Here is a 14,362-nt window from a genome sequence, read left to right as displayed (position 1 = left end):
AGATAGACTAGAGGCCCGGTGCATGAAATTCTTGCACTTGGGGGGAGGGTCTCCTCAGCCCGGCCTGTGCCCTCTCGCAGTCCAGGACCCCTCGCTCCTTACTGCTTGCTGCTCCTTACCACTCGGCTCACTGCTCCTTAGCATTGCCATGGAGGCAGGAGAGGCTCCCGCCACCGCCTTTGTGCTCACCAGCCATGAGCCCGGTTTCTGGCTGAGCGGTGCTTCCCCTATTGGAGTGCACTGACCACCTGGGGGGCAGCTCCTGCATTGAGCATCTGCCCCCTGGTGGTCAGTGTGCATCATGGCGACCAGTTCTGGTCATTCCGCCATAATGGTCGCTTAGGCTTTTATTATATAGACTAGAGGCCCAGCACATGAAATTTCTGCGCAGGTACGGTCCCTGGGCCTGGCCTGTGATCAGGGCCATCTTCCCTGGCTGCCCACATCTGGCCTTAGCCTGGCGCCACCTACATAGAAAAAGAACCCGCGCTCACGCCCCGTTTGCCATTGGGCGATCAGAGCCTGCCGGCTGGTGGGAGGGACCAAGAGGTCGGCCATTCCTGCCCGCTCACCAGCCCCTCCCCCACCATGGGTCGCCCTCTGTGTGTGAGGTGACTGGCGGGGCGGGGGTCTTGGTCTGGCGCCACCCTTGTCCCCCGCCACCCACCCCTGGTTCCTATTTGCCATCAGGTGATTGGAGCCTGCCAGCCAGGGAAAGGGACCAAGAGGTGGTCAGTGTGCCTCATAGTGACTGGTCGAGCGGTCGTTCTGGTCATTCCGCCATTAGGGTCAATTTGCATGTTACCCTTTTATTATATAGGATTTTATGTATGGTACAGTGGTTACCAGACTGTGTGCCTCAACTTGGACATAAAAATAGATGTTAGTGGGAAAAGGGATTTGTTGACAAGTTCTGCAGTAAAGCTGTTTTATTACAGTATTTTCTAAATTCGTTTTAAGATCCTTCATGTCGAAAACCATTTAACTTTTCTAGTTCAGTAGTTTCATGGAAACATTTGGAAATATTGCAGTAAATTTTTGTGATAAATTATCTGTAAATAAGGGTGTCCCAAAAAATACATACACATTTTCACAGCTGATAGCTCAATTTTGAAAATGTATTTTAATAAACACTACCTTTATAATTATTCAAAGCATATATATACATTTTTGGGAACACCCTATATATAAGTACTGGAATCTTTTTATAACAGTTTGGGGAAAGTGAATTAATTAATATTTGTTATTGCTAATATATAGGAAATCGAATGGTGATGGTGATTGCTTTCTTTTTTTCTTTTTTTTTCAAAACAAGTTTTTGTTAATTTTTAGAGAGAAAGGGAAAGAGATAGAAATATCAATGATGAGAGAGAATCATTGATTGGCTGCTTCCTGCATGTCCGTTAGTGGGGATCTACCCTGCAACCCAGACATGTGTCCTAACTGGGAATCATAGGTTGACGCTCAACCACTGAACCACACCTGCTGGGTGGAATAATAATTTTTATTATTTATTAGTTAAAGAGTTATTCTTTTATACCTTTTTATTTACTCATCAAGCACAAGTGCTGGCACATTAGCAGATTATTGTTGCTTATTTTTTTGAAGTTATAATTTCAGATTGTTTTGGAATTTCAAGAAATAGAGATGGTTCAGTGTTAGAGTTTTAATTTGTGATAGATTAAAATTTAGATAATTCTTTAGTTTAAACAACTAACTGATGACATTTACGAAATACAGGAGAAAAGGCAGATTAGAGATTAAGTAGAGAAGGGAACATGATGCTTGGATACATACAAGCTAAAGCAATCAAAACTGGTATATAAATAATATCTTCTATGTTAAAAAATCTAGCAGTAGCCCTAGCCGGTTTGGCTCAGTGGATAGAACTTCAGCCCAGTAGACTGAAGGGTCCCAGGTTCGATTCTGGTCAAGGGCATGTATGATTCTTGGCACCAGTCAGGTATGTGCAGGAGGCAACCAGTACATTTGTCTCTCTTACATCGATGTTTCTCTCCCTTCCACTCTCTCTAAAAATCAATGGAAAAATATCCTCGGGTGAGGATTGACAAAATAAAAATCTAGTAATGTAACCATTATTTATTGCAGCATAACAGATTACCCCTAAACTTAAAACACTAAACATTTATTATCTCACATTTTCTTTATTTTTAAGTATATATATATTTTTTTATTTCAGAGAGAAAGGGATGAGGGGAGAGAGAGCTAGAAACATTAATGAAGAGAGAGAATCATTGATCGGCTGCCTCCTGCAAGCCCCACACTGAGGATTGAGCTGGCAACCTGGGTTTGTGACCTGACTGGGAATCAAACCATGACCTCCTGGTTCATAGGTCGATGCTTAACCACTTAACCACACTGCCTGGGCAGTTTGGCTCTTTTCAAACTTGGATCTAAGCACTGTGCTATATGCTCAAAGAGTAAAAATAATTTACTTAATGGATGTTGATTATCCATAGCTAACCATGATTCATTTAGGGAACATCATTTCCGGTGCAAGTCCTTTGACACACTTTTATTTAAAAGGACACATATCACATAACTATTTTAATTAGAATGTATTAAACTTAATTTGCCAAAAGGAAAAAAAAACCCCAGAAGAATAATGATTAAATTTTAGGGTTTTTTTTTTTTTTGCAACTAGAGAGTATTACCTTAAATATTTTTTTTAATATTAAGAAAATAGGCTATGAATATGTTGCAATAGGATTTTTAAACCACGTTCCAATTTTAGAAAGATTTTATGAATTCTAGAAATCAGCACAAATATTTTTGCTGTTTTCCCCCCTCGTCTCATTTTGTTAGCCATATTAACATTTCTACCTTGCTAGAATTTATAATGTTTACATTCTTTTTGATTCATTTATTATGAATCTTTTGACCATTTTGTCTTGATTTCTGAATTTTTTTATATCCCTAAGAATTTTAAACACTAAAGGAAATCCTCTTCCCTTATAAAAGTGTTGGCTTCTAAGGATCTAGGTTTAACTTAGTACTGTATTTACAGATATTTATCCATAAAGAAAATAACAATGCTGTGGAATAAGATTAGATAAAGGGCAGACTTTAATCTTTGAATATGGTTTTCAGTTTTTGATGTCCTCATTCAAGTACTTAGTACTTACTGGGTAAAGTATAAATGTTTAAGTAGTATTTAGATTACTTTTACCCTAGAAACTTTCATTCTTTTTTATAATCTAAAAATGTTTTCTTTTGTTGTGTGTGTTTTTTCATGTTTTATCATCTGTTTGGAGGTCTAGTTCATTCATTCCACAAATATATAGTGTCTTCTATATTTCTCTAGGATGCTGCCTATACATAAGAGTCTGAACTTTTAAAATCCAAATTAAGAATTTCCTATGGTCTAGCCTTTGTGCATAATCTATTTTGAATTTATTGTTCCATAGTTTTATCATTTGAATATATGATTTATTGTGAGGGCAGGTATTTGTTTTTACATCTAGATTTCCTACTTGTTTATATGGTAAGAGTAGAAAGACCAAAATAAGTAATTAAACCTAAATGCAATGCTGAACTTGTTAGCTGTTTTTATAACTAAGTGTAACAGATGACCTCCTAAGATTATACATGCTCTTTTATTTGCCAGTCTTAATGCAAAACCAAGGTGTTTATTTTTTATTTTTAGTATGGGAGTACTGCTTGGAGTTTTTCATTGTTTTGTATAAACCATACCCATAGTTCCTTCTTTGATATATCCAATTCAGTTTCCTTTAAAATAGAACAAAACCTTGCTTATTCTTCTTTAAGCATACTCACTGACATCTGTCACTCAGAATGCTTAGGGCAGGGGTGGGCAACCCCTGGCATGTGTGCCAAACATGGCACGCCAGTAACTTTTGCTGGCACGCGAAACCCTCTCTTATAATCTTCCATTTACAGTTTTTTTCTTAATATCGACTTTTTTATTTTTCAGATAAATTCAGTGTAGGTCCATCTTAGATAAATAAAAAATTTTACATAACAAGTTATCTTAAAGACCATAGATATGGATTGACGAGAGAGGGGAAGAACAATTTCTATGCCTCTGCCTTAACTCTCCCTGCCTTCTTAGATCCGACCAGTGTTTTGGTTTCATCCACATATGCTTGTGAATCTTTGTTCTCAGTGATGAATTTTGTTAAGTCTCGTAATAGGAGTAGCCTGACGGATGAAAGTAGTAGCTTGTGCATATCTCTGAAGGTCACGAAATATAAACCTGATGTAAAATCTCTGTCATCAGTGATGCAGCAGCAAAAGTCCCACTGATAATATCAAACGGAGCCATAAAGTTTTCTGTTGGACTATCAGTGTACATGTATACATTAAAAAATAAATGTATTTTTCATCACCATATACTACCAGTGATGGCGAACCTTTTGAGCTCGGCGTGTCAGCATTTTGAAAAACCCTAACTTAACTCTGGTGCCGTGTCACATATAGAAATTTTTTGATATTTGCAACCATAGTAAAACAGAGACTTATATTTTTGATATTTATTTTATATATTTAACCCTTTGCACTCCGCTGTCCCCTCTCAGGGGACATTGCAGTTTATTAGTGATTACGGGGAATTGAGTTATTTCAACACAACTTTTTGAGACATGCATGTTTCCCTGAAGTTTTTTCTTGAAATGGCACAAAAAATTAAATCAAAATATCGTAAAATTACTAAGATATATACAAGAAATCTCAGCGGGTTTTGTGTCGGATTAAACAATAAACTACATATTCCCGATGTGGGACAAAGAAAACGGGACTGCATTGTGTGTTCTAACAGGAAAACACCTGGTGGCAGGCGTCAAACCACTTATTACTGTCAAACATGCACTAATCAGCCTGCAATGCATATTGGGGAGTGTTACAAAACTTATCATACTGTACAAAATTATAAACAATAAAATATTGTTTATTTTGCAAATATACATTCCTCGATGTCACCCAATTCATATAAGTCCAATATCATTATAATACGTTACTTGGTTCCAAAATTATACTAAATAATACGAGGGTCTGTAAATGCACGTTTCCGCCGCAAAGTAGCGTCGAGTAGCTGGTAGCCAATGTCCAGAATGGTTCGGAGTGCAAAGGGTTAAATACCATTTAACAAAGAAAAATCAACCAAAAAAATGAGTTTGTGTGTCACCTCTGACACACGTGTCATAGGTTCGCCATCACTGTCATATACTGTGCTTTTGTCACTCGAAAGAATTTTAATATTTCTTCAAGGTTCTTCACATACGTACACCTTAAGAGATATCAAGTAGGCGTAACACGTTCTCAAAAAATTAGGGTTGGCACGCAGAAGAATTTTGAGTCAGAGATTTTGCTGGTTTTGGCACGCACTCACAAAAAGGTTGCCCACCCCTGGCCTAGGCAATTTTCTATTATATCTACAAATTTCTGCTCCCACCAGTTGAATAGAACTGAGTTTTCCTTACTAAGGAGTCAAAGAGTTGTTTCAAGGAAATATAAATTGATTTAGAGAACTTCATATTCAAGTTAATTTGTCTATTATTTATCAGTAATTGTTACTAATGGTTGGGCACAAATTGTAAGCATTTCAACTAATTCACTAAAATCACATTTTCACCTAAGTTGTTATAATTGCATTTATACAACTAAATCTTTTCTTTTGCTTTATTCTGCATTGTATATAATTTGTATGAATAAGCTTATATAAAACTTGTATATATAAAACTATTTGAAGGGGGTTTGGAAAATATTTCTAAGGTTAAAAGTTAATCACCCTCTTAGAAATCATTGGTGGATGGGACTTTTACCAAAAGTAGTAGTACTAAAAGGAATATTTGACAACTCTCCACCATTTAATTTTAGTTTGTAATTTATAGAGGGATGAAAAGGTAAGTTTTGGATAAGAATAGAAAAAAGAAAAATTTAAATGGATGATATAGCACGTGGCATATGTATTGATACAAACAGTAGCACGTACTTTTTGACAGGTACTACTCTCTCTGTGCTGTATGTATTAATTCATATATTTCTCATAGTAAACTTTTGAGGTGGGTACTATTATTCTCCTTTTCCAGAGCAAACTGTGATACACAGAATTTTAAGTAATTTATCCAATGATACTATTGACAGAACTGGATTAATCCCAGACAGTCTAGCTCTAGAGTCTAGAGCAGCCGTGGGCAAACTACGGCCCGCGGGCCGGATCCAGCCCGTTTGAAATGAATAAAACTAAAAAAAAAAAAAAAAGACCATACCCTTTTATGTAATGATGTTTACTTTGGATTTATATTAGTTCACACAAACACTCCATCCATGCTTTTGTTCCGGCCCTCCGGTCCAGTTTAAGAACCCATTGTGGCCCTCGAGTCAAAAAGTTTGCCCACCCCTGGTCTAGAGTGTACTTTTAACAAAACCGCTTTCATGAAAAGGAATATAACACTATCAGAATATATTTCAGATGCTGCTAAATTTGTCATCGTGATTCTACTCAATTGAATTCCATAGTTGCTAAACACATTTGTTTTTATCTTTTCTAGGAATGAAATTTAATGATTTTTTAAAGATACACATGCCCTACCCAAAATCTGTCTTTAAGCCATGGACTCTCTATTTTGAGCCAACGTTGTTCAGCTTCATTATTCAGCTTTTTCCTTAAAATGTGTGGGGAACAGAATTTGTCCTTCAGCTAATTTTTTGAGAAAAATTATAGGCCCCCTTTAAAATAAAAACAGATGACTTATATACTTAAACTAGTTTATTGAATTCGTTTACAGTTCAAGTTGACAAAGCTGCCTCTACCTGGATTTAAAAAGACAGAATGTCTTCACACAGCCATTTATTATTTGTAATTGCTTTGGATATGTATTCAAGAAAAATTCAAGATAAACCATGTCAGATAATATTTTGCACGTATATTTGAGTTGTTCTGTTTCTTTCCATATTTAGTCAAATATTTAAAGTCAGCAAATCATGTGTCTGTTAATGTGCTGCATGTGCTAGCTTTTGATTCTCTTAGCAACAATATTGTTATGAGAAAGCTTTGCCAGTTTCTTGACTGTGCTTTATAAATGCTCAAGAGAATACTTGGAACAATTTACACCACAAACTTGAGATTCTTATATAATGTATATTTTGTGACTTTTTAGCATTTAATTTATATTTAAACATTTCAAAAGCTTGTAACAAAATAATCATATTTAACAATAACTGCATTAGGTATTTTTGCTGGTTTTTCTTACATTATACTGGAAAAACATAAAAGTTTTTCAACTAGCCTAGTCATTCACCTTCCTAAAATGGAGAAACTTTAAAAATTAATCATTCCTCCTGAAAATATTTTATCCTCAATCTCAAAGTATTATTCATACAATAAAGCAATTAAGACTATTCTGGATCCTGCCTACCTTTATCGTCATCATGTATCTTGACTTTGCCTCTTTATACACCAAGAAATGTTTCACTTATTCATATGTTAAGCTTAGGTGTAGAGCCTCCTCCAGGAAATATTTCCTAACTACCACCATTATTGCTTAGTTCTTTTTTTTCTGAGCTTCCACAATAAGCAGTGCACGGCTCTGTAATTATATTTATCACATTCCTTTTGATATAATCATCTACTTGTGTATATGTCCGTTGAGAACTTTATATCTCTTTAACTAATGAATAAAATACCACAAATGTCTTTGTCTTCCAAGTAAAATTACTGGTCATAATTTAATCTAACCCTTCTCTTAATGTTTCCAAGGTCACTTCTCTGCATTCTCTCCCTGAGTGATTTCAGGTCCTATTGTTTTAATTATTACCTTAATGCAGATAATTCCCAAATTGATACTTTCATCCCACATTTATTTTCAAAGATCTGGGTATCCAATTGGCCACTAGATACAGATGATTGGATAGAGATACAGATACCTATAAATTCAGCATATCCAAAGCTAAAAATCATTTTATTTTCCTCAAACTGCTCCTTGAATCTGTGGTATTTATTTCCATGAATGGCTTCTCTCTGTCCTTCACTCTTCATACTTAATCTTTAATTAATCTTGCACATTTTCTCCTAAGTTTTTTAAAATATAGATCCAGTCTGAGTACTCTTCCCTCTTCATATTGCTTTCAGTATTCTTTCTGAAATATTGATCTGATCATGTCACTCCCTCTGCTTAAAAACTCTGAATAGCTTTTCAGACATCATCTTGAAATTCTAAAATGTTTTCTACTACTTTACCCTACTGCTGAATTGAGCCACTGTCAATTCAGTGGCTCAATGTAGCAGGTTCCCTGATGTGTAGGAATAGAAAGCAGATTTAATACAACTTTTGTATCCAATCCAGTCACCTTTGCATTATATTCAGATCTTTTACATACACTGTATTTAGACCTTTTATGACCTAGCCTTATCCTGTTTTGTAATTTATAGATACTCTATTCCACTGGATGACTTGCTGTTTGTTTATTCCATGCTTTTTTTAAAAAAATTGTAGTGCATTTGCTCATTGAAGTTCCTTCCAGTTAACTTTCTAAGTGAACAATTCCTATGTAATCTTCAAAACTTTCCTCAAATATATATTTTTCAAAGAGACTATATGGACCATTCGAGTTAAAAGACTGTCTTTTTTTAAAAATAGGGTTTTTTTAATTGATATCAGAGAGAAGAAGGGAGAGGGAGAGAGATAGAAACATCGATGAGAGAGAATAATCAATTGCCTGCCTTCTCCACAGCCCCCTTAGGGGATTGAGCCCACAACTGGGTCATGTACCCAACCAGGAATCAAACCACAACCTCCCGGTTCACAGGTTGACACACAACCACTGAGCCACACCGGCCTGACAAAAGAATATCTTTTTATGTCACTAGTGATATTTTAGAACTTTCTACCCTCTGCTATTAATGCCCTTACATGATCATTGTTATTTATGGACTAGTCTTCCATATTATAATATGACCTTTTCCATCCTCTGTGTTCCTAGGGCCTTGGGGTATACTATATAGTTTTTATCATATATAATATGAAGAGTAGCTAAAGAAATTAGGCACATTTAGCCTAAAATATGTGATAATTGTTAAGGGGGAAAGTTTTTATAATATTTAAAGGTTAACCATTAAAAGAGTAATTCCATTTGATATGTGAAGCTTCAGGAGGCAGCAGATAGAAATTAAAGAAAGACATTTTAGCATGTACAATTTAGAAAAAGGTAAGTGTCTTATACTGGAGGTAATACATAGTAGGCTTTCAATAAATGGCAGCCTATTATTTTTTCTTTTTAAATTGAGGTATAATTTATATACAATAGACTACACAGCTTTTAAGTGTACAGTTCCATAAATTTTTACATGTATTTATGTCTAAGTAAAAAATCAGAAAGGTAGAGAACATTTCCAATCTTCCAGAAAGCTTCCTCATGCCCCTCCCATCAGTTTTCCATACATTTAACCATGATTCTGAGCTTAACCACCAGAGATTAGCTTTGACTGGAAACCTACAGTATGTTTTTTATGTGTTTTTTATCCTCACCCAAGAAGGATATGCTTATTGATTTTAGAGAGAGGAAGGGAGAGAGAGAAAAAAAAGAAACATTGATTGGTTGCTTCCCACATGCGCCCCAACTAAGGATTGAACCTGCAACTTAGGTATGTGCCCTGACTGGAAATTGAACCCGCCACCCACCAGGGCGAAACTTACAGTATATTATATCCTTGTGTCTGCCTTTTTCTACTCATCTATATGTCTGTGAGGATAATTCATGTTGTTGACGGTAGCAGTAGTTATTTTTGTTTGATGTTCTTTATTTCTTGATGCATAGAATTCTATTACATGAATAGAATCTCTACCCCCCACATATAGTCCATACCATTTATTTATCATTTATATACACTTTTTAGTAGATACTGTTGAATGCTTTTTCTGAAAGAGTTAAATGAATTTTACACTTTCAGTAGCAGTTTGGCTATTTCTTTATATAGAAAATTTAAAGAAGAAAATAAAAATTATTCAGTCTCACAACCAATGATAATCACTATTAACCTTTAGCATATATTCTTCTAGTCATTTTGTTTATATAATTTTAGTAAAATTGGACTCATTAGGCAATTTGTTTTGCATCCTCTTTTAAAAACTTAATATATTGTGTCTGGGTGGTGTGGTTCAGCCTTTGAGTGTAGACCCAGGAACCATGAGGTCACCAGTTCAATTCCCGGTCAGGGCACATGCCCAGATTTCGGGCTAGATCCCCAGTAGGGGTCGTGCTGGAGGCAGCCGGTCAGTGATGTTCCTCTCTCATCCATGTTTCTATCTCTCCCTCTCCCTTCTTTTCTCTCTAAAAATCAATTAAAAAAAAAAAAAAAAGCCCAGCCAGTGTGGCTCAGTGGTTGAGTGTCAATCTATGAACCAGGAGGTCATGGTTAGATTCCGGTCAGGGCACATGCTTGGGTTGCTGGCTTGCTCCCCAGTGGGGGGCGGGCAGGAGGCAGTCAATTAATGACTCTCTATCATCATTGATGTTTCTATCTCTCTCCCCTTTCCCTCTCTGAAATCAATAAAAATATATTTAAAATTTTTTTAAAAAATAAAAACTTAATATATTGTGAACATTTTCCCATATCCTTTTATAAAGAACTAGAGGCCCAGTGCATGGAATTCATGCACTGGTAGTGTCCCTAGTGGCTGCCAGCTGCTGGCCGGGGCCTCCCTTCTTTCCCCTGGCTGGCCTGCCCTCTGGTCGAACTCCTGGAAGAACTTCGGTAGAGGGGACAATTTGCCCACTATGCTTTTATTATGTAGGATCATATTTTCTTTCTTAACATATTCCATTTTTAAAAACCAATAATCATATTTGTATTAGATGCATTTATTAAATAGAGTATGTTTTATATTGATGATAAAAATCAGAATACTGCTTTAGAGCCTCTTCTCAAAATAGGAGAATATAATTTAATATCTTTTCTCAAGAAAAATTAACAATTAGCTTATAAATAGTTCTGTTATTTCAAGCCACTCAAATAGCATAAACTACTTTCTAATATAATATAATTTTTAAAATGTTTTTATTTAGAGAGAGAGGAAGGGAAAGAGAGAAACATCGATGAGAGAGAAACTTAAAAATTATTGAAAGAGCTTTGTTTATGTGAATTGTATGTATTAATGTTTACAATACTAGAAGTTAAAACTGAGGATTTTAAGTATTAATTCATTTCAAAATAGTAATACTTTACCTATGTTACATAATTAACATTTTAAAATTAAGATAACTAATTATTTGCTCTTTTTGAAAGCTTGAATTTATCATTGGCAACAAATACTGTTAGTTGTTTTTCTTGAAATGACAGGCTTACTTTATTCATTTTCAAGAAACTTTCTGCCAAAAATCTAAGTTAGACTAACGGTGGTTTGTTATTTAAGTAAAAAAGATGTTACATTGGAAAAAGGGGCAGGTTCAGCTTTCATCTCAGCTTCATAAGTGCTTTCGTCAGGACTATTATAAGAAGTGCTTTATATGCATACTTCTGTCTAGTTCCACAGATTAAAAAGATGTATATTTAAGGATGAAAATTTAATAAAATTTATGATTTGCTCTGCTTTGTAATGGACATCCATAAATAAAAATAGCCTTTTTAAAATTGTGGGCATAGTGCAAAGACAGTGATTGTTAGAGACTGTTTGTTTGTTTGTTTTTGCCACTGCCTTAATTTGTGCTAAGGTACTAGCAGTTTTACCACTAGTGCTTTTGCACCTTTAAGTGCACATGTCAACACAGTGAAAAGGGGAAATACCATCTTAGTATCATTTTAAAAATGTTTTTGACCATGTCAGCTCTCTAAAAGGATTTCTCCCCCCTTAGCAGACCACATTTTGGGAACCATTGCTATGGAGGATATTTTTGGTGCTTAGTTATAAAGTTTTGATTGTTTTCATTTTAATGAAATGTACTTGTTTTTCCCATGGGGTTGGCATTGTCTAGTCACATATACTACTGTTGTACATGTATCTAATCAAGGACTCTTACAATTTAAATTCTTAGTACATTGACCTGTGTGTTGGCAGTACAATCAAAATAGCAACAGACTAATTTACAGAGAATATTTATATTATAAAGGCTGCAAAGTAGGAATTCTATTGCATTATTATGTTATTAGGAGTGTTGAATCAAATCTTTTTGTAATTTTTTGTGTTTTTAGGCTTGCATTGATGACAATGTCGATATGGTGAAGTTTCTGGTAGAAAATGGAGCAAATATTAATCAACCTGATAATGAAGGCTGGATACCACTACATGCAGCTGCTTCCTGTGGATATCTCGATATTGCAGAGTAAGCCAGTTCTCTGTTTACTTTTATTCAAATACAATTATAGAGACCTTAGATTTTACAGAAATTATTCTTAAAGGTAAGTGAGCAACATGTTATATTACTGTAATTAATGAAAATTATTCTTCCCAGGAAAGAGAATAAATGGTTCTTGGGAATCCTAATATTGAGTCCATTGATACCCATATGAGATCCTCACCCTGTCTCCCCACCTCTGGCTTGTGATACTTTGTATTAATATGAGTAATTGATTGTACACATGCTTCACCCCCATCTCCTTTTCTTTTGAATACATGTGCAGGATTGTCAAATAATTCAAGTCTATCTCTATGTAATTTTGAATTGTTAGGGGACATTAACGATAATTTTCAATTTGGTTACTTTGTTATAGGGAGAATATGATATATAGTTCTCCATTTAGTCAATTTATGCTTGTTTAGTTTTTATTAAGATTACTTCCAAATTCAGTGAGAAAGAGTCATTGTATTAACTACCTTTAATGAGTGGGTACTTTCCAAGAAAATTCAATTATTTAAGCTTTTAACAGGAAGTATGAATATCTTGACAAAATAATTTTTTCATTCAATTTTTTTTTCTTCTTACTATGTGTCAACACTACAAACACTTATTGTCTGTCTGCTCACATCAAAGCTTTTCAGCTAACTTTGTAAATCTCTCTTAGTAAACTTTCAGTTTTATTTCTTTGTATATTTCACACACACATACACACACACACATCATGTATATTGAAGATCTGATACTTCAATTTAAAGGAGAGGCAGTGTTTGGTGAAATGAAAAGTGCTCTGGCCTTGGAATCAAAAGCTCTGCATTGGGTTTGATTACTGACTCTTAACACTAACTGCACAACATCTTTTAGTAATTTGTTTCTTTTTTCTGGGCCTTGCCTTCTTTATGTGATTTCTCTGGTCGGTGTGGCTTGGTGGTTTAGCATTGACGCAGGAACCAACAAGTCACCAGTTCGATTCCTAGTCATGGTACATGCCCACCTTGCACTCAATCCCCAGTAGAGGGCGTGCAGGAGGCAGCCGATGAATGATTCTCTCTCATCATTGATGTTTCTCTCTATGCCTCTCCCTTCCTCTCTCTCTAAAAACCAATAAAAACATATTTAAAAAATAAATAAAAGGAGGTCTTTTTGCCATTGCAGAACAATAGTGGTTGTTCATAATTATAATCATGGTTCTCAAATTCCTTACTCCTTCTGTTCTTTTCATGCTCATCAGAGGACTTGTATCTCTTCATTATAGAAAAAATAGCTAATGTGCATTTATCTTTAGCTGTTCTTAAATAGTTGGTACTTAGACACTGGGGTTGACTGAGGTGGATTATGAAGGCTTCCTTAACCACTCAAGTGGTATGACCTTGCTTACCTTTTATAAGCTTCAGTTTTCTCCTTTATTCCTCTATAGAATAGGAATGATATTTCCTAGGTTTGCTGTGAGGGTTAACTGACATAACTCATTAAGCATATTTGGCACATAGAAAGTACTCATATGTGTTAACTTTTGACCATTATTTCATTTATCTCTTCTGGGAAAATGAAAACCCAATTTCTTTCTTTAGATGTTTAATCCTTGTGTTTTCTTTTTTGATTTATGCTTCTGAGTTTGAAAAGATAATAATTGTCCTGAATAATTTCCTATGGAATAATTTTTGTAGACTTGATTGATAACCCATTGTGGCAGTTGGGATGATTTTAGCTGCAAGTGAGTATATCAAGTTTAAAATGCCCTAAAGAATAAAAGCTCTTGTTATAGAGGTCTAGAGACCCGGTGTACGATATTCGTGCACGGGGGGAGGGGTTCCCCTCAGCCAAGCCTGCACCCTCTCCAATCCGGGACCCCTCGGGGGATGTCCAACTGCCGGTTTAGGCCCGATCCTTAGGGCCTAAACCGGGGGACAACGCTCTCACAATCGGGACCACTGGCTCCTAACTGCTCACCTGCCTGCCTGCCTGATCGCCCCTAACTGCCCCCTCCCCCCCGCTGGCCTAGTTGCCCCCAACTGCCACCCCCTCGCCGGCCTGGTTGCCCCTAATTCCCCCC

General features: G+C 35.7%; 1 protein-coding gene across 7 annotated transcripts in view; it reads left to right on the top strand.

The window, feature by feature from the left end:
* The window catches only part of PPP1R12A (protein phosphatase 1 regulatory subunit 12A), a 152,930-nt gene that overhangs the window by 38,516 nt on the left and 100,052 nt on the right, over positions 1-14,362 (top strand). For all 7 annotated transcript variants that reach the window (XR_002828035.1, XR_002828036.1, XM_006083959.2 and 4 more), the window contains exon 2: positions 12,167-12,297. Coding sequence is in view for 5 of the 7 variants with exons in the window: in XM_006083959.2 (XP_006084021.1) it covers positions 12,167-12,297 (131 nt within the window). In the remaining 2 variants the exon portion in view is untranslated. The remainder of the gene's footprint in view (positions 1-12,166; positions 12,298-14,362) is intronic.

This window comes from Myotis lucifugus, unplaced genomic scaffold (assembly GCF_000147115.1).
Source record: "Myotis lucifugus unplaced genomic scaffold, Myoluc2.0 scaffold_9, whole genome shotgun sequence".
Taxonomy (NCBI): Eukaryota; Metazoa; Chordata; class Mammalia; order Chiroptera; family Vespertilionidae; genus Myotis; species Myotis lucifugus.
The sequence above is the reverse complement of the archived record's forward strand: the minus strand, read 5'-3'. Positions and strand labels throughout refer to the sequence as shown.